General features: G+C 39.0%; 1 protein-coding gene across 1 annotated transcript in view; it reads right to left on the reverse strand.

The window, feature by feature from the left end:
- Nucleotides 1–6,330: 6,330 nt before the first annotated feature.
- The window catches only part of TMEM232 (transmembrane protein 232), a 389,554-nt gene continuing 370,732 nt past the window's right edge, over nt 6,331–25,152 (reverse strand). Inside the window, 1 exon segment of the mRNA XM_060295515.1 lies at nt 6,331–6,465. Coding sequence (XP_060151498.1) covers nt 6,331–6,465 — 135 coding nt within the window.

Genomic DNA, 25,152 nt, shown 5'->3' on the forward strand with positions numbered 1-25,152 from the left:
GAACCTCCATACTCTTTTCCATAGTGGCTCTACCAATTTGCAGTCCCATCAAGAGTGAAGGAAGGTACCCTTTTCTCCACACCCTCTCCAGCATTTATTTATTTATTTATTAAAAAAAAATTTTTTTTTTTTTGCGGTACGCGGGCCTCTCACTGCCATGGCCTCTCCCGTTGCGGAGCACAGGCTCAGCGGCCATGGCTCATGGGCTCAGCCGCTCTGCGGCATGTGGGATCTTCCCGGACCAGGGCACGAACCCGTGTCCCCTGCATCAGCAGGCGGACTCTCAACCACTGCGCCACCAGGGAAGCCCTCCAGTATTTATTATTTGTAGAGTTTTTGCTGGTAGCCATTCTAGCCTGTGTGACATACCTCATTGTGGTTTTGATTTGCATTTCTCTAATAATCAGCAATGTTGAGCATCTTTTCATGTGTATGTTGGCCATCTGTATGTCTTCTTTGGAGAAATGTCTATTCTGCCCATTTTTTGATTGAATTGTTTGATTCTTTGATATTGAGTTGCATGAGCTGTTTGTATATTTTGGATATTCAACCCCTTGTCAGTCACATTGTTTGCAAATATTTTCTCCCATTCCATAGGTTGTTTGTTCATTTTATTGATGGTTTCCTTTGCTGTCCAAAAGCTGTTAAGTTTGATTAAGTCCCATTTATTTATTTTTGCTTTTATTTCTTTCTACTTGGGAGACTAATCTAAGAAAATATTGCTACAATTTATGTCCAAGAATGTTTTGTCTCTATTCTCTTCTAGAAGTTTTATAAGGTCATAAAAGACCTTATATTTAGGTCTTTAAACCAATTTGAGTTAATTTTGGATATGGTGTGAGTGAGTGTTCTAATTTCATTGATTTACATGTAGCTGTCCAGCTTTCCCAGCAGCACTTGAAGAGACTGTCTTTTCCCCACTGCATATTCTTGCCTCCTTTGTCATAGATTAATTTACTGTAGGTGTGTGGGTTTATATCTGGGTTCTCTATTCCATTCCACTGATCTATGTCTGTTTTTGTGCCAATACCATGTTGTTTTGATTACTGTAGCCTTGTAGTATAGTCTGGAGTCTGGAAAGGTTATGCCTCCAGCTTTGTTCTTTTCCCTCAGGACTGTTTTGGCATTTCTGGGCCTTTTGTGGTTCCATATAAAATTTAGGATTATTTGTTCCTTTAATTTTAACAATATTAATACTTAGCTATATCAAGTCCTCTTCCAGGGCCTGTCTGCCTGAAATAAAGTGCTTCACTGTTACACACTCTGTGGTGCCACCCAGTACACGTGCTGACAGTATCTGCCTGGCTAGACCCATTATCCCTGTGCATGCGCTGACAATGGTCGTCACAGTTTAGCCTGGATCACACCCCAGGTGCCCTGGTATGTTTCTGCACAGCTAGACCAAACATCTGGTTGGGAAATGTGGCAAGGCTGCAGCCACCAGCAAAGGTCTCTTTCTGCCCTGATTGTTAGCAAGCCAGCGCACATGCACTCCTCTTGAGGAGATTCTAGGCTTCTCCAGCCCCTCTGTCCCAGAAGATTTCCCACAGTCAAGGGGGCTCACCAGGGCGAGGGTCTCATTCCCTTACAGATTCCTCCCAGGGGCATCGGTCCTGTCCTGGTGCCACCCAACTTTCTTTTCCTGCCCTACCCAGTTATGTGGAGATCTTTCTTGCAGCGTTGGTTGCATAGGATATCTTCTGCCAGTTTCCAGTTGGTTTTCTGTGAGAATTGTTCCACACATAAATATATTTTGATGTGTTTGTCGGGGTGGGGAGGGGTGGTGAGTTCCACATCCTCCTACTCAGCCATCTTGATCCCCTTCCCCCAGCAAAATTTTTGAGAATCTCTTGGCTGTAAGGAATTAGCAATAAAGAGTATTTAATATTATTGTTATTTGTAAATTGTGGGCTACACATCATTCATATTAAACTTTACAATAAACTTATATATGTATATATTATATGTATATATAGATATCCATATATTGTGTATATACACATTTTTCCCCCTAGAGACCTTTTGTTAAATATTTACCAGCATAACTGCACCCACCTCCCATCACAGTGGGTGAAATTCTCAGCACTTTTCCTCTGTTACCTGATCTCCCTCTCACTTCCTTGCTGTTTACCCTAGTTCCTTCCTTTCTTCTCCCTTTACCCATCATTTGCACATCTTATTTCTTCAAAAATCACCTCAAGTGTTTTTGTTTTCAGGAATTCTTTCCTGGGTGAGTTTTCACCTTACCCTACCACAGTGAGTTCAGGTATCCCTTCTTTATATTCCCACAAATGCCTTATGGACTAACTGCTATTATGATTTTCATGTTTAGCATTGTCTCACTTTTTTTATAGTTGTAACTCATTTAAATATATATCTAAGGAATATATTGTTTTAAAATTTATGTAAATTATATATGTGGATTCTTCTAAATCTTGCTTTTTTTTTATTCAACATTTTGGGTCTGATATATATCCAAATTGAAACCTGTAGCTATAACACACTTATTTTCACTCCTGAGTGACATTCCATTGTAGGAGTCCACCTCAATTTATCCATCCTCTGCCTACACACATGTAGATTTTTTTCCAATTTGTCACTATTAAAAACATTTGCCTGTCAGAAACCTGAACATTATGACATGAGTTTTCTATAGTTTTCATGCAAGTGAAGCCAAAATTAAACTTTGTAAGATGATACCAAATAATCTTCTATATTGTTTTATTAATTAATACTTCTACCAGCCGTCTATGTGCATTCTTATTGATCCACATTCACTCATTTGCTTTGACCATTTTTCTACCAGGTTTTCTTTTTCTTATTGTTTTTATTGAGCTTCCATTTTCATTTTCTTTGTGGTATATTTTGAAAACCAGAAGTTCATAATTTTAGTGTATTCAATCAGTTATTTATTTTATGGGTTATATACTTTAGGAAATTCTTTTGACTCTTAGTTTATAAAGATATTATTTTATATTTCTTCTGAAAGTCCTTAAAGCTATGCTTTTCTCTTTTAAGTCTAATCTAATTTTACATGACTGATTCTTTCCCTAGTTCCATTTGTCAAAGGGTTTATTCTTTCCACCCTGATCCATCATATATTATGTTTCAGTATATGCATGGGTCTGATTCAGGGCTATATATTCTGGTTCATTAGTCTTTATCTGCCTCTGCACTAATGCTATGTTATAATCCTAATAAGTTTTTAAAAATCATTATATTTAGAAAGGAGAGCTGTTTTATCTTGTTCGTATTCAGGATTGTCTTGGTTATTTGGGGCCATTTTTATTCTATATCCATTTATAAGAAGCTTGTCAAATTTCATGAAGTACTTCACTGACAACTGTTAGTACTTTCATTTAATCTTTAGTAGAACTGTAAGAAAAGTGACATCTTTACTTTATTAAATCTTTTTCTATGTGGACATAATCTGCTTTCCTTTCCATAAGTCTGAAAGAGTTACCCCATCCTGCTCAAAGCCCAGAATTACCTGGAGAGTGCACTGTGCTCTTTATAAGATTTTCAGGGCCCTCATGGTCCAGCAACCCCAGGTCTAAAAGACAGTTTCTCTCATATGGGGATTGTAGGGATGATCCATTTTGCCCTCCATTCCAAATCATAAGACTCGTTACCCCTGATGTTGGGAGTGCTATTGGATGACAGCCCTCAGTCGCCTTACCCAAGGTCATGACCCCTTCTGAGGTCTAGTGACAGTTCTGTGTGAGAATAAAAGTCCCAGTTCTCTCAACCCATCTCAGTGCTGAAGAGATATCCCATCTTTTGGATCCCCCACTGGGAGGCTGAAGCTTTCAATAAGACTGTCCCTCTTCATCTTCTCAGTCCTATTCCTTAGCTTTTCTCCACAGGTGGTGTTCCCAAGAGCATGTTCTAGTAAACCTCCTGGTGCAATCTCTGTTAGAGTCTGCTTCCTGCAGAAAACATTCTGTGACATTCTCCAAAAGCAGAATTAGGGTCTAATTAAAGAAGTTGTTTCACTGCTAGGTGGAGGGACCTCAGAAAACTCACCCTGTAGAGTTACTTCATGGATCAATGTCTGTGATGTTTCTCATGCTTCCCTTTTCTGAATGGAACTTTATTTGGCTGTTATCCTTTTCCCACTGCTCCACTGTAGAGTTGCTTGTCTTCCACAGGGGTGAAGGAGAGTGTGACCATAAAAGGGTATCATGGAGAAGTTTCTTTGGGTAAATGAAACAGTCCTGTATCCTGATTATGGTCGTAGTTACATGAATCTATATATGTGATGACGTTTCATAAATCTAACCTTTATTTTATTTCATAAAAGAACATATAAAAACAAGTGAAATCTGAATAAGGTCTGTAGTTTAGTTAATAGATTTGCACCAAAGACAGCTTCCTGATTTTGATCATTTTATTATAGTTATGTAAAATGTTATTTGAGGAAGCAGGTTAAAGGGTACACAGGAGCTCTGTACTATTTTTGCAAATTCTATGTAAGTTTAAAATGATATCAGAATCAAAAGATTTTTTTTAAAAGCTTCTTTTCTCATTGCCTTTAAACTCAGACTCATGGTAAATATTAATTTAAAAATTATCCAAAGCTTTTTTTTTTTTTTTTACGGTACGCAGGCCTCTCACTGCTGCGGCCTCTCCCGCCGCGGAGCACAGGCTCTGGACGCACAGGCTCAGCAGCCATGGCTCACGGACCCAGCCGCTCTGCGGCATGTGGGATCCTCCCGGACAAGGGCACGAACCCATGTCCCCTGCATCGGCAGGCGGACTCTCAACCACTGCGCCACCAGGGAAGCCCTATCCAAAGCTTTTAACAAGAGTGAGAGAAGTCTTTTTCCACACTTTTAGCTACATAAAAGGAGGTGTAGATTGATGTGTAAGAGGGTGCCATTGACTGTCTCGGTGTCAGTCAATTATCATGGTAGGACATTCACTTCATGTCTAACACTACACTTTGCTTCCAGTTCCTCGGCCACTGAGACTCTACCATGTTTGACCGCCAGGCCTCCCATAGACTAGGTTTCCTATCTCTGAACTTCCCAGAGGCCACAGATTTGGGGACACTTGGGGATGGGAGATAGGTATAGGAGAGAAACCAGTCCTGTTCCCAAACTTATCATCTTGTTTGGGAAGTAGAAGATGGCCACCTGAAAGGATTTGGCAATCTCAAAATACCACATGAAATAACTATAAATGAGTAGATAAGTAAATAAATGTGGGAAAAGGAAGAAAAAGGGGTGAGGAAGAAATATGAGGGAAGGGCCTAATTGTAATCAAACTAGATGTAATGCTTAAACAAGGCCAATTTGGTCTTGTGGTGGATTTAAGATGACTGAAAATTCTTTGGCATCCCTCCCATCAAGAGGTTGGGTCTCTTTCTTTTCCCCTTCAACCATCTGGTTTGTGACTGCTTTGACCAATGAGGTACAGTGGATATGATGTTATGCCAAGAGGACTGGCAGCTTCCTGCTCCCTTGAGGCCCTGAGCATCCTTGTAAGAAGTTCATATATCCCGTGGAAGAGACTGCACGGTGATGTAAAGGGGGTGAGTGTAGTTCAGCTTTCCAGATGCCCCTGCCAAGGTGCCATTCATGTGATTGAAGCTGTTTTGGGCCCTGAAGACTAGTCCAACTATCAGCTGAATACCACCCAGCGACCCGATCAGCACTCGAGGACATAAGAATCATCTAGCTGAGCTCTGCCCAAGTTCCTGACTCACACAGTTGTGAGATGAGTTTGATCAGGGAATGAAAGACCTAAAATAAGTGACTTATTATAGAGTTAGACATTACAATACTGTGAGAAAAGTTGGGGAAGTAAGTCTGGCAGGGATGGTTAAAGGATCAGAGAAGTCACTAGGGGACATGAAGGGAAAGAAGTCAGAGAGTCTTAGTTTGTTCACACTGCTATGACAAAATCCCACAGACTGGGTGCCTACAAAGACATATTTATTTCTCATAGTTCTAGAGGCTGGGAAGTCCGAGATCAAGGCACCAGCATGATTTTATTCTGCTGAGGGCCCTCTTCCTGGTTCATAGCCAGTGGCTTTTCGCGGTGCCCTCACATGGCAAGGCTTCTCTCTGGGCTTCTCTTACAATGGCACTAAATGACCTAATGGGAGCCCTCATGACCTCATCACTTCCCAGAGACCTGGCCTCCTATTACCAACAACTTTGGCCATTAGGATTTCAACATATCGATGTGGGGTTGGGGGACATAAACATAGAAACCACAGCACTAAGGAAGGTTCTTGCTTCTGCAACTGGGAGGGGGTATAATCACTGTTGGTCCCCAGGACAAGCAGTGGGAAGGAAAAGCTAGATGTAAAGCAGGGACAGACTAGAATCTGCAGGGCGAATTGAATCCATAAGGACAAACTGGAACTCGCATGAGTCTCTCCCTATATCTAACCTCGATGATGGGGATGATCTGCAGAAAGATCTGGGGCCCTTTGCTGCAGAGTTGCACAGGTACCTGAAAAAAAAAAAAAAGAAAGATTATGTAGCAGTTGAAGGGCTACAGTCCCAAGTTGCTGCTGTCTGATGCAGTGAGGTGAACCATCGAATCAGCAGCAGAAGGCATGAGTTTTAGAGACTCCGCATGAGCCTAATGGCTGCTACTACACCCCACCTCCACAACGAGTGCAAATTCTTCTGTGGCAACACTAACGTGAACCATACAAGGAAGGGAGACCTGAGAAACATATTGGGTTGGCCAAAAAGTTCATCTGGGTTTTTCCATAAGCTGTTACTGAAAAACCCGAATGAACTATTTGACCAACCCCAGTAGGTCTCACTTAAGCTAAAACACCTGTTTTATATTTTGGTTTTCTACTTACTATTTAGGGGCTTAATGATGGTCAGAATAGGGCTACGTAGGCCTCTTGGAAGAACTGAGTGACTTGGGAACTACCACAAAAAGACACATTTTAGAATTTAATCAATGGAAACCAAGACAAGGAAAATGAGTTGGATGTTTTAATGAGCCAGAGGTATAAATGGAAATGACAGCGAGGGTCCTTGGCTCTGAGTTCCCTTTCCTCCTTTATACCAAGTTGAGGAAATAGCAAATTCATTCATCTCACTGTGTCTTATTTCACAGATCCCTGAGAAGCTCAAAATTATTTAAATGGCTTCTTTTCCTTCTCAGAGAAATGTTTGTTGCATTACCTATTTCCATCCTGGCAGGACTAAAAGTTGCATCATTAGCAGATAGCACCATTTTCATTTTTCCTCAGGGGACTTGATGGGTTGGAACTTAAGCATGAGTATTCAGTAGAGACCATACCCTGTGATTCAGGTTAAATGTGACATAATTCCATACACACTCAGCCTCTTCACACTAAAGCAGCATTATCAAATAAAGAAGGTTTGCCTTGGCTTTCTAGGATTCAGTGTGACCTCAGAATCTTGACACTTCATGTTTCTTTCGAGGGCAAGCTTGAGCTCTCCTCTCTTGTTGTGTTCATGTCTAATGAATGTGTTTTTCTTGAGAGACTTTGATGTCAAGTTATTTCTCACCCAGAGCTACACTTTAATGTGTTATCTGCAGAGTGCAACTACCAGAGCTTTAGTGTCATTAATTAGGTAGGTGTGGGAGCTGCTGCAGCAGAGCAAGGCTGGAATCTTTTCCTTTTACTATTAAAGAATTCCCATTGGAAAAGGAAGTGGGTTGTTTTTAATTTTTATTTGGTCTGTGGCCTTATGAAAAAAGGAGAGAAGAAGGTTTTCCATTAACATTGTGCCATTATGGGATTTCAAATAATATACTATACAAAGGTGATTACAGTTAATTTTAGTCTTTGTGAGAACTCAGCTACCAGGGCCCGTCTCTCTAAAGAGGTTGGATTGCACAGAGAACAAGAGAAATTACTGGGTTCAGAATGGAGGGAAAGTAGCAACATCAAGGAAGACAACTTCCCCCTTTTCTTCTTAATGCTTTGGGAGAGGATTCCAACACCGTTCTTGTTATTCCTAGTGCCAGTGGGATGACTGAAACAGACTTTCAGTTCTTGGGATTTCTGAGCTCCTACAGGTTAATGAGCACCTAGACTAATAGCTCTGTTGAGAATTTAATTTAGAGTTTTATGTAAGGTAATATCCACTTCCATGGGAATAAATATTTTTTATCTACACATAGGGTTTAGCTCTTAGGATTAAAACAAAGTCATCTATTGAGTAAATTTCTTCTGAAATTTCTTGCCCAAACTAAAACAGCAGCAAAATCCAGCCCAGCCTTGTGATAATGATGATGATCATTAACGCCTTCATTTTTCTTTCAGTTCAGAATAGCTTATTCTTTAGAGCAAACATAAAGTGATTTGAGTCTATGCATAGGAGTATCATAAATGCCAAAAGAAATGCTACTCTGCATTAACAAATGCATTGCATTAAAGTCAGCTAGTAGTCTCTTGGCAATAGAAATGTTACTGGATGTCATTATATCTGGATTTAGCTTTTGTGACCTTTAGAGGCTACCTAACATGGAGGATGAAAGAAAGACATATCTTACTGAGCAGACAGTGCACAGTGTAAGACAGGTTGCAAAAAGCTATTGCTTTCATCACATAAATCTCTCTGCCTCAGTGAGGTTGGAAAGATCATAGTGATTCATGGCCACAAACTTTAATTTACTATTTTTCCTGGGTGCCACTGAGGGATGGTAGGAAGGAGAAACCTTCTTACAAGGAGCACTGTTCTTCTATTAGGAAAAAAAGGAATGAAGAGAAGATTCAAAGGTTGCTCTCATCATGCATTTGCTTGTTATCAAGAAGACTAAATAAAATCTTTGTGCATAATTGTTTGAGAAGTCTTGCAGCATCATTCATTTTCTTCTGGATTGCACAAATACACCAAAGAAATAGGCTGGTGTCTTGAATGGTTAAGTTCTCTATTATGTCAGGATAACCTGAAGAAAATCATTTCCATGGGTATACTGTTTTATAAGCACCCGCTGTTGTGAAGTATCTCGAAGTAATATGTGTAATAGATGAAACGGGTTTGACAATCTAGTGAGCAACACAATAAGCAGAGATGTGTCACGTACCCTCCTTTTTACTTGGGGGTTTGTCACGATTCTGGGAGGAGATGTTTCAAAATTTGAAAACTAGGTAGAAAATACCACCTCTTCGGACTATGATCTCACCCTTGTTTGCTATGTGCTAAAAAAGTCCCGAGGCATATGGACTGTGGCTTTATTTCTGATAGTGCTGTATGGTCCCATTTCCTAGCACTGTGGTAGAGCCATTTTATTATTATTACGCCCGGTTTTCTATGGGGTGCAACGTAAGTCATCTCTGGCAGAGACCAAACCCAAAACACAGACACTTTAGCATCTCATTCAGCACTTGAGATGGCACCATCAGACATTCGAAGCCACGGCAAGTTCCTTGGAAAGTGATTTCTCGGTGTTCACAGCACTGCTACAAGTCCTCACACCTGCCCTTAATAGGTGTCCCTGGAACTGTTTTGCAGATCATAAGCCTGCTTTCACAAGGCCCTTCCTAAAGAGAGGCTCTTGAGGTAACGCTCTAACACTGGTGTACTCTAGGATGCACCCAGCGTCTCAGAGCACAAATCATGTTGGTAAATAACGTTTAATATATAAATCAAATAACATGTTCATTATCTCCAAGGACCTTGAAATTAGCACTGGAAATTAAGTTGAGTTTCAGGCTGCCTCTGTTCTGCTTTGAGGAAAACAGCAGAGAATTGGAAATATTTTCATGGACACCAATAATACTGTCATTTGGGAATGTTCACCCTAGTGAAACTAGTGATTTATACATCTTAAAAATCGTAATGATGATTAAAACAAAAAATAACTGTTACTTTTTTCTTTTTAACATCTTTATTGGAGTATAATTGCTTTACAATGGTGTGTTAGTTTCTGCTTTATAACAAAGTGAATCAGCTATACATATACATATATCCCCATATCTCCTCCCTCTTGCGTCTCCCTCCCTCCCACCCTCCCTATCCCACCCCTCTAGGTGGTCACAAAGCACCGAGCTGATCTCCCTGTGCTATGCGGCTGCTTCCCACTAGCTGTCTATTTTACATTTGGTAGTGTATATATGTCCATACCACTCTCTCACTTTGTCCCAGCTTACCCTTCCCCCTCCCCATATCCTCAAGTCCATTCTCTAGTAGGTCTGCGTCTTTATTCCTGTCTTGCCCCTAGGTTCTTCATGACCTTTTTTTTGTTTTGTTTTTTAGATTCCATATATATGTGTTAGCATACGGTATTTGTTTTTCTATTTCTGACTTACTTCACTCTGTATGACAGTCTCTAGGTCCATCTTCGTCACTACAAATATCTCAATTTCGTTTCCTTTTATGAACCGTTACTCTTTTTTCAGTAATATTTACAGTTGGACAGGTAGATCATATCAATGGAACTTAGATCATGAAGGAAGTTTTCTCATATGCTCTTTTTTCCTGGCACAGCAGGAGGAATATTCTAGGTTCACTGCCTATTTCTCAGGAACTGATATACTCAGGACAGCTCACAGTAGGTACGAAGTGGGACGTGCTTTAAAACAGGCACATTTGCCGTTTTCCACTTCCATTTCTTTGAATATTATTAAATTGTTCTATACCCATAGGCATTGTATTTGTGTGACAGGACCGTGTGCTAAATAATAATATTTGTTTGATTTTCTGAAGTTTTTTCCCAGCAGGTAGGCAGCCTCTTAGTATTTTCCCACTTCAGGATGTTTTTGTAGAGCCCAAAGCAGAAGCCACCTAAAGGTTGTTTCTGTCCCTTTTGTAACAGCATAATTTCTTTGAAGGAATGATGGTTATGCCTCAGAGGGAAGAAGGAGAAAATGGGTCTCAGGAGAAACCAGTGCAAACCTTGTATGTGCTGTGGCAGGGCAGATGACGTTTGCAAAACCCTAGGGGAAGGGAGAGCTGCAATAAGGACTGCAATGGAACTCAGAATTGGATTTAAATGTACTCGTAAAGAATACATTTAATATCTCCTACACCCTAGGTTATGGGATAAGATTCATACCCTCTCATCTTTTATGTGTCCTAGCAATTATGTGATACCTTACATAATAGTTTGCTTAGGTCATTCTGCTAGAGTGTAAGCCGCAAGGGTGTACTGATTAGTAAGCCTCTATCTCAGCTTCAAATGTACCCTTTCATGTTCTACCTTGTGCTGAGACTCTACAGTCAAGGATCTGCTTTGCCCTACCGCCTCTCTGTTAGGCTCTGCCAGGAAGGAAACTGGAGGGAGGTGGAAGGCTGGAAAAGGACGAAGGCGCACTTACCTTACTGCTTCCTTCATGTTCTTGTCAGTGTCACCCCAGGAACACTTCTGCATCTTAGCTGTGGTGGGTCATTCTAGCAGGAGCACTTGATTTACATTTGCATTTTCCCAGAACCAGTGGCATTGTGTCCTCGCAGAGATCCAGCTCCCGTCAGCCAAGCTTCCCTCTGCAGAAGTCTGGTCACCAGCCTCACACAGCCTTTCTCTGAGTTGAGACGCTAGCACCTGCTGGCTGACCCCTCCTCAGAGGTCTGAGTGGCAAATCTGTGGGTCCCCATCTTCAAAATTCTAAGTTCTAAAAATTCTAAACTTTTTCCTCTGATCCTTCAGTTCTAGGGGCAGAATATGTGTCCTACTACTACATTTGTGATACTCAGACATTTATTTTATTATGATTTTTCGGTTCTTCAAGAGCTAGTTCACCGTTCTATACACTGTTTATATGATATTCTCTCTGATAAAGTAACCCATGTGGTTTCTGTCTCCTGACAGAACCCTGACAAGCACAAAGGGAATTTCTCCTGCATCCTCTACCTTTGCCCTTCTTGTCTAGAATGGTGTCTTACACTTACATGCTCAGTAGTTTTGCCTTGGTTTGATTTAATTCGCTGCCATAATATGGCAAGAAATTTGCCTTTAAAGCAGAGTGGTGAAGACCAGGAGCTTTGGAATTTGATGATGTTGGGTTCAAATCTTGGTTCTGCTACTTAGTAACTGTATTATTTTAAGTGAACTATTTCATCCTTCTAAGTCTTAATTTTCTCATCTGTGAAATGTACACAGTAAAGTGTCCACCTCTTGGTGTTGTTACGAACATCAAATGGGCCATTGAATGCAAACATCTGGGTAACTAGTAAGTGTTCAATAAATGATTGTTATTATTATTTGTAAAAAAAAGAGGTGAAATTCAGAAGAAGAAGAAAAGTGAGTTTGCAAAGTACAGAGCCTTGGAGGAAGGTGAAAGAAGGGAATAAATGGGACAAAGTTAGGAAAACAGAAAAGAGCTGAGTGTGTGTTGGGGTTAGGGGGAAGGGGAATAGGTGGTAACATAGGGAGGAAAGTGAGTAAATGTGTAAAGGTGCCTGAAATGATTTTTAGCCAAATTTTTCGTCCTATAATGAAGGGTCCATAGTGTGCTTCATTTTGTCCTTTGTCCATTTAAAAAACCATGACAAGTCACAATGATGTTTAATTTAGTCAGCTTAAGATAATTGAATTTTTGAACATCAAAACTTTTTTCATGTTTAACTGCTTATGGTAGAAACCTTTCTAATGGAGATTACATATTTCATTACCTTCTTTTATTCTTTTCACTGACTTACACTTTAGGAGAGAAATGTTACTTCATACCTTGATAACATGTCACATGTTTCTTCTTATCTCTTCTCTAAACTGTTCCCTTTTTTTCCTGTTGAATTTAAGAGTCCATGTCCTTAAACATGGATCTCGTAGCAATTCTGTCACACCCTTAAATTGTACTGTGAAAGCAAAACATTCTTATTTGCTCAAGCGGATGCTTGGAACAGTCTCACTTTTGTGGAATGACAGGCTACAACTTGCGAACAGTGTTCACGAACCAATAATTGGGCTGAGCTCATGTCTTGTGATCTTTCCCTGGTATGTTTTCTAGTATTTGTATGTTATGCTGGATGCCACGTATAAGTTAGTCTCTGCCCTTGCAGAGCATGCTGGTAAGTTGGACAATAACATTTCATGTCTTCAGAAGAGGTCTCATATGGACCAAACCACTCAGTGCATGTTGTCATTGACAAGTTAAGTCAGTAAAGGATGACACTAACTTGAGTTGACCTATAGCAATTGCTCTGGTTTGTTTGTTTTTTTAAAAAAAAAGCCACATGCTTGCTGTGACACATGCACACCATTAGTGCTGGTCAATATGAATGTTATACCGATTCGTTTGTCCCTACACTGAGTGGTTCCAGGTTGCTGTGAGGTATGACAAGGTCGGTGGTGAGAGCAGACACAAAAAACTGTAAAATAAAACCCAACTCATGCTTGTTTATGTCGTATATATGGATCTATGTATGTATATACACATATACATGATAGATATAAAAATATATATGTGTGTGTATCACACACGTTTTCTTCACTTTTTTCTGTTGTTGTTTTTTAAGTGTTCATGGACTCCTTTCTCCCTGTTTGCCCATCAACTCTTTCTCTCTGTTGTAATCTGTTGTCCCCTACTGGAAAGAGAGGGAAAAAGTATGCTGACTGCTGTGGGTCCTGAGAAACTAAAACCAGAGATGGGGCTTTCTCTTATCTGCAGTCCTAGTGACGGAACAAGGAAAGGAAGCACCAAAATGGTGTGTGTGTAGGTGTGTGTGTTTGAGAAAAAGACAGAGAGAGAGAAGGGGGTGGGGAGATGTAATGTTCAATCCATAAGACTGTTAGAGGCACCAGGGCAACAGGAGATGGGTATCAGGATGGACAGAACCAGTGAAGATACAAGAGTCAGTGAACTGAGGCAGCCTGATTAAATGTAAGTGACTGTTGATGACATTGGCTGGTCATTTAAGAACAAAGGATAAGTTTGTGTGAATGGACACAAACAATTTAAAGGACCTAGGACAGAGCAGGGTGCATTTGCCAATCTGCCTTTTTCCAGAAGACCCCCCAAACTCTCTTCAACTACAGTTTTCTGTTTAGAGTCTGCTAGGGATTAGAGATCTAGATAATAAAATTGTTAGACTGCTGTTCACATTAAAGATAAAACAGCTGTGAATGAGATTATGTTTGTAGAAGTGCATGGGATTTAACCCACAGATGGTCTGATATGTACAGTGAGTTCTCACAGGTTGTCATTTCATGTTCTTTCAGGAGAGTAAGGATTTTCAGGTATGTGACTTTCATATATGGAAATAGTGAATTATTATATATAATTATTAAAGATGTTTGTTGAACAAGACTGAGAGGACTGCGGAGAATTATGAAGCTTTTACAACACAAGTAAAGTATAATTTCATAATTACTTGGAAATTTTACATTCAAGAAGTTATAAAATAATGGCAGTGAGATATTTTGTTAGGAAGAATATATATAACCACATGAAGAAAAAAGTACATTTAAAATAGTAGCCTTTATTTAGAATTTTATGGATAAAATATAGCAAACACATAACTAAATATTTAATTAGAATTAAATAAAAGTATTATACTGTAAGAGCTCTGCACTAAGCAAGAGGTTAAAATTCAATACGTCAGTTAAAAAAAATCAAAGGGTAAAAATTGCACTTATATGAAAATTATTAGGAATACATTTCCAATTAAGGAATCTATGAGTCCTTGCTCTGAATATCACCTTCTCATTCCCTCTGGTTGTGCCCAAATTCACACTTAATAAATTTCATTTAATTTATTTATTAATTCATTCAAAAGACGTTAGTAAGGTGTCCACCACATGCCAGAACTAGTCTAGCCACAGCTGATAGAGCTATTAACAAGGTAGACATGGTTTTGTCCTCCTGGAGTTTACATTCTTGTGGAGGAGACAGAAAATAACCTCGTAATCCAAGAAATACATCATATGTTTTCAAAATAAGATCTCAAGAAAAAATAAAGTAGAAAAAGGAAATGGAGAGAGAACATACAGGGACTGGTCTGTTATATATCAGAAATGGTGGTGAACAAAGGCCTCCCTGAGGAGATCAGAGTGGATCAGAGTCTTGAATGCAATGAGGAAGTGAACCGTGAAGCAATTGAAGCTTCCCAGGTGGAGGCAACACCCAATCAAAGGACCTGAGGCAGAAATAAGCCTGTCATGTTCAGGGAAGAGCAAGAAGACCTTAGGCAGACATGGAATGAGGGAAGGGAAAATGGAAGGAGATGAGTTTGGAGAGAAATATCAATGACCTCGTACTATCTATTACACACACTTAGTCTCCTAAAACGGCAGCCAAATGTTTGATCACAGTTCCTCAGTTGGGCTGGTTTAGCTGAGGGGTTCTTCTGCCACCTGTGTCTAGGCTACAGTCACCTGGTGGCTCAACAGTGACTGCTGGTCTGAGATGGTCTCACTCACATATCTGAAGGTTGGTGCTGGCCCTTGGCTGAGTTATATATCCCCAGCCAAAGTTTCTTAACATGGTAGTGACAGTATTCCAAGAATATGAACCCCAATTCCCAAGCACTTTCCAAGCCTTTGTTTCTTGATGCCCCAAAGACCAAAGCAAATCACATTATCAGGCAGAGTCAAGGTGAAAAGAGGATGTGCAGGGCTTAGGATACTTGGAGGCATAATTCATCGGAGTTATGAGTATGAAAATATACCACAGAAGGCATGAAAGGGTCAGGGGACTTTATTCCTTCTTGTATTTTGACTCTTCTATTCCTTTTATCTTCTTTCTTTATGCTCTAGACTGTGTTATGATTTTCCCAAGAGTTTAGATGAAGTCCCTGCCACCCTCTAGCAATTAAAAATGATCCCAAGCCTTTCTACACAATGCAACACACGAAACGTGATTATATTTAAATGTACCACTAGGGTAATTAGATGAAGTATTTGTTGCTAGAGATAACCAGCCCTGGTCTCTGGGGGAGCAGTGACAGCCTATACCCCATGTGTGGCAAACTAATGTACTCTGGTATGCTACTTGGGAAGTCCTGAACCCCAAATTCTTCTTCTAATATCTTACTTAAGACCCACCGTTTTTAGATCCGTAATAATAGCTAACACTGATTTGGATGACACTTTATTCCTATCCAATATTCATTATCCTCTTCTCTCCTGCTTCGTAGAAGACAGTTGTTGTTTGGGACAGCAATATGCTTTTCCCAAGCAATGAAGCCTGATAGATCTAAGCCAATCATAGGCATTGTTTCCTTCACTTTCTCAGAGTTTGTTTGAACTCGTAACATCTCATTATTACTGACCCAGCTAAGGAAGAAATAAGGGAAGCCTGCTAGAGAGATTCACTTAATTGAGAATTTTAACTTTCCTAATTAAAGGGACAAAGGGTATTTGTGACATTCTTTATTATTTTTTCTTGCACATAGACATGATATCTGGAGATGTGACACCCATCTTGACAGAAAGAGAGAAGTATTGGGAGGTTGCCAGAGATACTGGCCTTCAAATCTCTATTAGTTTCTTAAAGCTGCTGCAACACATTTACCACAAACTGTGTGACTTGCAACAGCAGACGTCTATTCTCTCACAGTTCCAAAGGGCACAAGTCTGAAATTAATGTGTCAGCAGAGCCATGTTGCCACTAAAGGTTTTAAGGGGTATCTTCCTTGCCATTTCAGCTCCTGGTGGCTCTGGGCAATCTTCAGCATTCCTTGGGTAGCACACATGTCCCTCCAATCTCTGCCTCTGTCCTCACATCACCACTGGTGCTCGACGCTCTAGCCTTGTGTTCTGGTGCTGGGTATCGTGGAAGCATGTGTTGATATCAAGGTGTCATAAGATCAAAGGAGCTGATGTTGGGCTAACACCTGGGGGACAGCTTCTCAGGAACTTGTCCGCAGAGCACAAGTCTGCAGAGAACTTACGAAAGGGCTCCGTGAGAGTTGGAGGTTGTTTTGTATCATAGAAAACCTAACCTGTCTTGACTCATACACTGTCTTTTATGGGTAAAGGAGGGGAAGAGGCTTTAATTATTTATATGTTAATATTCTTCACACGTGTGTCTTCTCATTTAATCATATATCTGTTTGATAGACAAGGAGACAATGGCCCAGAGAAGTGAAGTTGCACAAGGGCACGCAGCTCCTAAGGTGACAGGGCTGGGGCTTAAACTCGGGTCAGAGTCCATGCTCCTAGAGTTCATACTCCACTGTCCCCAGCAGTATTCGCTCACTCACTAGGTGGGGCACTGAACTCTTTTCCTCACCAACATCGTGATCTTCCTATACCTGGTTAGTACCAGTTGTGTTCATGGCCTCATTCCAGATGGTAATATGCCAAATTTAGCCATAGAAGAGGTGGTTTTCCTGATTTTATGGAACTTTTGTATTCTGCTGGTTATGATGATGTGAAAAAAACAATTAAAAGAACTATCAGCTTAGATTCACTTTGTTACACAGCAGCAACTAACACAACGATGTAAAGCAATTACACTCCAATAAAGATGTTAAAAAAAAAGACCCAATGCAGCCAAATAAATAAATAAATAAATATTTAAAAAAAAAAACAAACCACGTGGTATGCCAGATTTGGTCTGCACCGTCATTTCTGGCCCTGCTGTATAACATTGCCCACTTCCTCCCTACCCTTAATTATTTTCAAGTAGATCCAAGATATCATTTTTTATCTATAAATATTTCAGTATCTCTAAAAGATAAGGATCCTTTAACAATAATATAATATTGTTATATATACTGTATTATATATTATAATATAATCATGACTCCATGATACTTGAAGTTATTCCTTAATATTAAATATCCAGTTAATGTTCAAAAAGAGAGCAATCAGCTTATAGTTAACAATACTGTATTTATTGTTACTGAGAAAATTGGTAAAAGAGTAGATCTCATGTTACTTGCTACAATAAAATGTTCTTACTACAATAAAAACAAAAAACAAGAGAAATTGCTTTCTCACAAAATATACACAGATATGCAAATGCACACGTGCATAGTGTCATAGGCTAACTGCTCTGTCAAGTACCAAATAGGCACAATATTTATTCCAGTTATTTATAATGTATATGATTTTAATTTCCAAAATGACATTGAGTGGCCACCTTATTTGTGGTTTAATTACATTCCAGTGATGTACACATAACGAATCTATGGAAGGCATGTAAAATGAGATTAGTCCATTTAGAACGAGGTACATTTAAATGACCCATTTCATTGCAACCCCCCTTCCAAGCTGACTGGTTTAGCAGAAATTGTCGTTTGTCCAAACTACGCCAGTGATCCACTCTGCTGACTTCTCTCTCAGTTGCCTTTGGAAGTCACTACATTTCCCTTCAAACAACTCCAACTATTGTAGCAACCACACTTCACAAAGCGTTATGTAACACCAAGTTCTTGTCCCTGAAATAAAAGTCTGGTTACATTCCTCGTGAATGCCTTCCTTCAGCTGGGTGGAATTGAAACTTATCTGTTTTCATCTGTTCAAATAACTACCAGGTCACACACAGAGGCCACAAAGGAATCAACAGAAATAGTTGCTGCTCAACACTTCGGTGGCTCCAGCCATTGTCATTAGAAAGTAGAATGCATTTTCCTGACATAAGCCACCTACTTTGTAATTTTCCCTGTGCCTTCCATATTCAAGAAGCTGTGATTCAAAAAACAATGCAATTTCCATGTTTATATTAAAAGTCTACTCCAGATATTTTCATTGAATATTTTATCTTTTCTGAAGTGTAGGAGTTTCAGATGTAGATAAACAGGACTCTAGGCCAGGGGTCCCCAACCCCCGGGCCGTGGACCAGGCCTTGGACCAGTACTGGTCCGTGGCCTGTTAGGTACTGGTCCGCAGAGCAGGAGGTGAGCAAGCAAAGCTTCATCTGCTGCTCCCCATCGCTCACATTACTGCCTGAACCATCCCCTCCTCCGCCGTGGAAAAATTGTCTTCCACTAAACTGGTCCCTGGTGCCAAAAAGGTTGGGGACTGCTGCTCTAGTCTAAGACCTCTGGTCTCTAGACTTGGTTTGCATTTGATAAAAATTAGAGCAGTCAGATCTGTAGCAGTCAGATTTGACTCTAGTTCCTGATAAAGTAAGAATTTACCAGTTTAAATCCTACTTTAAAGGACATCAGGACAACCAACTAGAATTTGTAAAAATTATTAATGTTCTGAATGTTCTTACAAAGCAAAAAAAGGAAACACTTCCCAAATTTCTTGGTGCTTTCACTCTAACATAGGCTCCTTAAGTTGTGCTTAAAATATAAAGCATTGACTGATATGTGGAGACATCTGATTAAATGCTTACTAGCTTAGGGGTGGTGAGCACGAAATTAAAAGTAGCAGAAAATAGCAATGATGACTACCTACTACCAAGAGAAATTTAAGTGGCTTTACGTTACATCCCGACACCAACTTTTTTCTAGTTGTGCGTTTCAACAGGATGTGCATTCAGCTTTACTCCTTTGTTAAGTAAAGTAAAGGATTCCTTCCAAATTCACATAGTGCCATGCCCTTGTTTTGCCTATGCCACCACAGAAAGGACCTAAAACTGAGTGTGAAATATTTTGGTCCTGGAATACTATCGAAAACTACATGTACGTGCTTCCTAGCAGAAGCCATGTACTTATCTCATCAGTAGATTATGAAATTGGCATTGTTTATATATTTGAACATCTCAAAGCTCCCAAAGAGTCCAGTTTATAAGAAAGATAATAAATCATAGGACAGCTGCTATTCATAGAAATAAAATTATACTTTACATGATGTTAACAAGGGTTATTAATAGGAATCTTTTTTTTAATTCAGATTTTGATGTATGTTTTGATACTTGATTGCTGCATAAAACCTATTCCAAAACTTAGTTATGTAGAATGAAAAACAGATAAAATAAGAGGAAATATTTGCATACCATGTAGCTGATGAGGGGTTAATATCTAAAATATATAAGGTTCTCAAGTAACTCAATAGCAAGAAAACAAATATTGTCTAGGTCCATCCATGTTGCTGCAAATGGCAATTTTTTGTTCTTTTTTATGGCTGAGTAATATTCCATTGTATATGTATATGAACTTCTTCTTAAGCCAATCATCTGTTGTTGAGCATTTGGGTGTTTCTATGTCTTGGCTATTGTAAATAGTGCTGCTATGAACATGGGGGTGCATGTATCTATTTGAATTAGTGTTTTCATCTTTTTCAGATGAAAAAGATAGAGTGGTATTGCTGGGTCATATGGTAGCTCTACTTTTAGTTTTTTAAGGAACCTCCATATTGTTTTCCCTAGTGGCTGCACCTTTACATTCCCACCAACAGTGTAGGATGGTTTCCTTTTCTCCACACCCTCTCCAGTATTTATTCTCAATATTTGTAGACTTTTTGATGATGGCTGTTCTGACTGGTATGAGATGATACCTCATTGTGGTTTTGATTTGCACTTCTCTAATAGTTAGCAATGTCGAGCATCTTTTCATGTGCCTGTTGGCCATCTGGATATCTTCTTTGGAGGAATGCCTATTTAGGTCTTCTGCCCTTTTTTTTTTTTTTGATTATGTTGTTTGTTTTTGTGATATTGAGTTGTAGGAACTGTTTGTATATTTTGGATATTGACCCCTTGTTGGTTGCATCATTTGCAAATATTTTCTCCCATTCCATAAGTTGTTTCTTCGTTTTGTTGACGGTTTCCTTTGCTGTGTAGAATCTTTTAAGTGTGATTAGATACCATTTGTTTATTTTTGCTTTTATTTCTCTTGCTTCAGAAGATAGATCTAAGAAAATATTGCTGTGATTTACATCCGACAATGTTTTGCTTATGTTCTCTTCTAGAAGTTTTATGGTGTCATGTCTTATATTTAAGTCTTTAAGCCACTTTGAGTTTATTTTTGTATATGGTGTGAGTGACTGTTCTAATTTCATTGATTTACATGTAGCTGGCCAGCTTTCTCAACACCACTTGCTCAAGAGACTGTTTTTCCTCACTGTATATTCTTGCCTCCTTTGTTATAGATTAATTTACTGTAGGTGTGTGGGTTTATATCTGGGCTCTCTATTCTGTTCCATTGATCTGTATGTCTGCTTTTGTGCCAATACCATGCTGTTTTGATTACTGTGGCTTTGTAGTATACTTTGAAATCTGGAAGGGGTACTCCTCCAACTTTGTTCTTTTTCCTCAGGATTGCTTTGGCAGTTCTAGGTCTTTTGTGGTTACATATAAATTTTAGGATTATTTGTTCTAGTTCTGTGAAAGATGTCATGGGTATTTTGATAGGGATCACATTAAATCTGTAGATTGCTTTGGGTAGTATGAACATTTTAACAATATTAATTTTTCCCATCCAAGAGCATGGGATATCTTTCCATCTCTTTAAATCCTCTTCACTTTCCTTTATCAATGTTTTATAGTTTTCAGCATATAGGTCTTTCACCTCCTTGGTTAAGTTTATTCCTAGTACTTTTTTTTTTTTTGGATATAATTTTAAATGGGATTTTTTTTTTTTTTTTTTTTTTTTTTTAGTTTCTGTAAGAGAGTAGATCTTAAATGTTCTCACCAAAGGGGCAGGGGGGAAACAGATAACTATATAAAGTGATGATATGTTAATTATCTTGGTTGTGGTAATTATTTCACAATGTATACATATATTAAAACATCCTTTAATATATGGAATTTTTGGAAATTTTACCTCAATAATGCTCAAAAAAAGTAAAAATAAAACAATTATTTGCTCATGAGCTTGTAATTGGACAGGATTAGGTGTGGTCAGTTTGCTTCTATTCTGTGCTATGTCAGTTGGCCCAAATGATGCTGATAGATTCATTTATAAGCTGGCTTACTCATATGGTAAACAAATTGTTTGATGTCAGCTGGTAGGTCAGCTAGGGCTGTTGGTTAGAAGCCTTGATTCTTGTTCACATGGACTTCTCTGTGTAGCTGCTTGGGCATCCTCTGAGCATGGGGGCTGGGTTCTAAGAGGGAGAAAGCAGAAACCACTAGTCTTCCTAAAGATTCAGCCTCAGCCTGGCACAACATCATTTCTGCTGTATTTTACCAGTCAAAGAAATCCCAGGCCAGCTAAATTTCAAGAGGGTGAAGGAATAGACTGCATCTGTTAAGAAAGTGGCATGCATGTATAAGAAAGTAATAAATTGATAGTGTCCATCTTTGCATACAAGCCCTCACACTGTAATTAATAGAGGACAATAGGTTTGAAAGGAGGAATGAGTAACATTAGACATTTGATTTCTGGTCAAATAGTCCCCTGTCTTTATTTCAGGAGATTTTAGAAACTCCCTTTAATTGTTGACTAGTCATTTTCTCCTTTGTAAATGTCAGCTACCAGTGTTTATTTGAAAGATAGAGAAGACTGATGTCTATCACAAAAGTCTATCAGACACAGAGAACACAACTAGTTTGGAGATGGGGTACTTGAAACCACAGCCTGATCAAATACCTTCTGATTTGATAGGGCTCAGGAGTGCCTGAAAATCTGACTAGGTTCCTGGATTGTAATATTTTTCAGTATGACTATAACTAATATTTGGTGCTTTTTTTGCTAGAGATTGAAAAGGAATATTTAGAAATCAAGTTATGAAATAGTGATATGGGAAATACAAAATAGCTGAGTTTGCTGGATTATAACTCAGAATACAGGAATAAATGCCTGCATTCACAAAAGTAATATTTTTGCCTAATTCCTTTAGAGGATTTCATCTGAGAGGGTGGTTTCTCTCTAGGCAAAACTAAAATAAACATTTTGTGGTGAAGCTACTGCTCTCAATGTCAGCTTGAGTATTTCAAGCTTGGTATAATACGGTTAGTAGTCTTGAGAACATCATATCAGGGTTTGTCAGCCTTGGCAGTATTGACATTTTAGCCTGGATAATTTTATGTTATAGGGGGCTGTTCTGTGCCTTGTAGGATGATTAGCAACAACCCTGGCCTCTACCCACTAGATGCCAATAGTTCTCACCAGTTGTGACAACCAAAAATGTCTCCAAATATTGCCAAATGTTCTCTGGGATAAAATTGCACCTTTTTGAGACCACTGGGTTTTAATAAATTGATAATTGGAAAAAAATTTCCCTAAGGCTACTTTCTTTGTCTCAATAGTGTTCTTCTATCTGCCCTTTCATAGTTGGAGGTGTCTTCTTGCCCGAGATTTGTCTTCCATTTAAATGAAAAAAAGCTTTCTTCAATTTAAAATTTAAATTGATATTTCAAGAAATATAAATGGATGTGTTTGCTTATTTTTATGCATTTACTCCGGTGCTATTTTTGGATGTCCCCAATAAGTGACTTTCTAATTTAATAATTTTAAGAAAGGAATTTATAAAATAGAAAATATAAGCAAGACTTCATGTATCATAGTGCCAGAAAGAACCTTCACTATCACCTATCATAGACTCATATGACAGTAGAGCTAGAAGAGCTTTAGATAGCATGCTGTTCAAAAAATTCTTATTGACAAAAAAAAATCAAGGCTTAGAAAGTCATTTGACTTGGTCACATTTTCAGACTTACTCACAAGTAGAATCAAAAGTAGAAGCCAAAATCTCTCAGTTTTGAGCCCAGCTCTCTTTTCACTATCCCATGGTGCTTTTCAAGGGAGTCCTCCCTTATTATCTTCACGGTGCAGTATTTTTACATAAACATATGCTGCAGTATTTTTAGACAGTACCCTATAGCACTGTGGGTGTAATATTGAAAAGCTGCAGGAAGGGAAGAGCTAGCAGGGAATGCTTATTTTAAGGAAATTTCATGTCTGTGGAGTCTGTTATGATGAGGTTTAACCATACTAATAATCACTTGGAAATGTATTTTCTATTTCCAGTGTTTGGCTATAGATATACCTATATATGAAACCACCTCCTACTCTGCTCTCCCACTCCCAATAGCCCTGAGAGGTTATTTGACGTGCTCTTGAGAGTGTAATTTACCCACCTGTTTAAGAAACAGGCAAGTCTATTTCCAAAGTTTCTCCTTAGGGTGACATTCACACTGTAGCTTGAATATATTTTGACTGGTTTCCTGTAGAAACTAGGCCTGAGGAGCGAAATCAAAAGAGGGGCTAGCTGTAGCGTGTCTTGCCCAGATGGGGAGAAGAGTCCAGAGAAAAGGCTGCCTTGGAGAAGTCTCAGAGCCAGAACTCTCTTCTCCAAGGTTCAACTGTTTCTACTTTCTAGAATCCTCCCAAAACTCTCTGCCCCTGTGCTGCCCTTTTGCTATTCCTGATGCCATAAAAATTTATTCTTTTAGTTCAGCCAATCCATTTTTCATTTGGCCTTTAAAAATTAGGATAACTCTTCTAAACATCCCTTTCTTGAGAGGCAATTTACTGATGCTAGCAAGTGACTCAGGATGGGTACACTATAAAGGAAGGTAAGACATATTCATCTTATTCTAAAGATGGGAAAATACAGGCACAAGAAATGAGTGCCTCAAACACCTTATGCCCTTAAGCAATAATGCTGATGATTCAGTGCTTTACACTAGACCCTACCCTTCCAATACTTCTTAATGCATGATCCTTAAGATGAACTAGAGAGGAGCAAAATACTCAGCATCTTGTCTGCTGAAAAAAAGAAAATCTGAGATATGGGAGTCAAAAGTAAATGTTCATAGTGTGAGAGGAAGTAGAAGGTATTCTTCACTATCTTCCTCCCTCTTCTCTTCAAACAGTATTTTTAAAGATAACTTACTTTAAAAATAGAAGGATTACATGAGACTGTCATTGTTATTCTCGAACTGGATTCAAAAATATTGGTCAGGATCAGTGCTCTAGTAGAAAGATTGGTATTCATGAATTCTCACCAAGACAGTTTCTGTAACAGCCGGCAAGTGAACCACTTCAAATTCTTTGGGATATAGGCAAGGGATATATGCTTGGATGGGTAGGTGAATGGATAGGTGGATAGATAAACAGATGAACCATAGATAGACAGAAAACTTGGATTCCTACTACATTATTAAGTATATAAATCTAGCTTTTGATTGGTTGGAACATTCTTCTGAGGCTATATATGCCTTTTCTTACTCCTGTTTTGTCATTGGTACATAGTCTCCTTCCCCCTTCCCCCAAGTGTAATCAGTATCTATTTCCACTTGGGAAGGGGTGAAGACTTTGAGTTTCTAAACTCTTTACTTAGGACACCGAAGAATGATGCTGAACTCTGAAAAGGAGCAAAGGAAGATCACCAAAAAGAGGAAAGTACAGGTTTCTCTATTTTAACCATTGGTACTTTTTAGGGAGTCAAAGCAACTAGGTACTTAAAATTATTTAATGATTA

This window comes from Globicephala melas, chromosome 3 (assembly GCF_963455315.2).
Source record: "Globicephala melas chromosome 3, mGloMel1.2, whole genome shotgun sequence".
NCBI lineage: Eukaryota > Metazoa > Chordata > Mammalia > Artiodactyla > Delphinidae > Globicephala > Globicephala melas.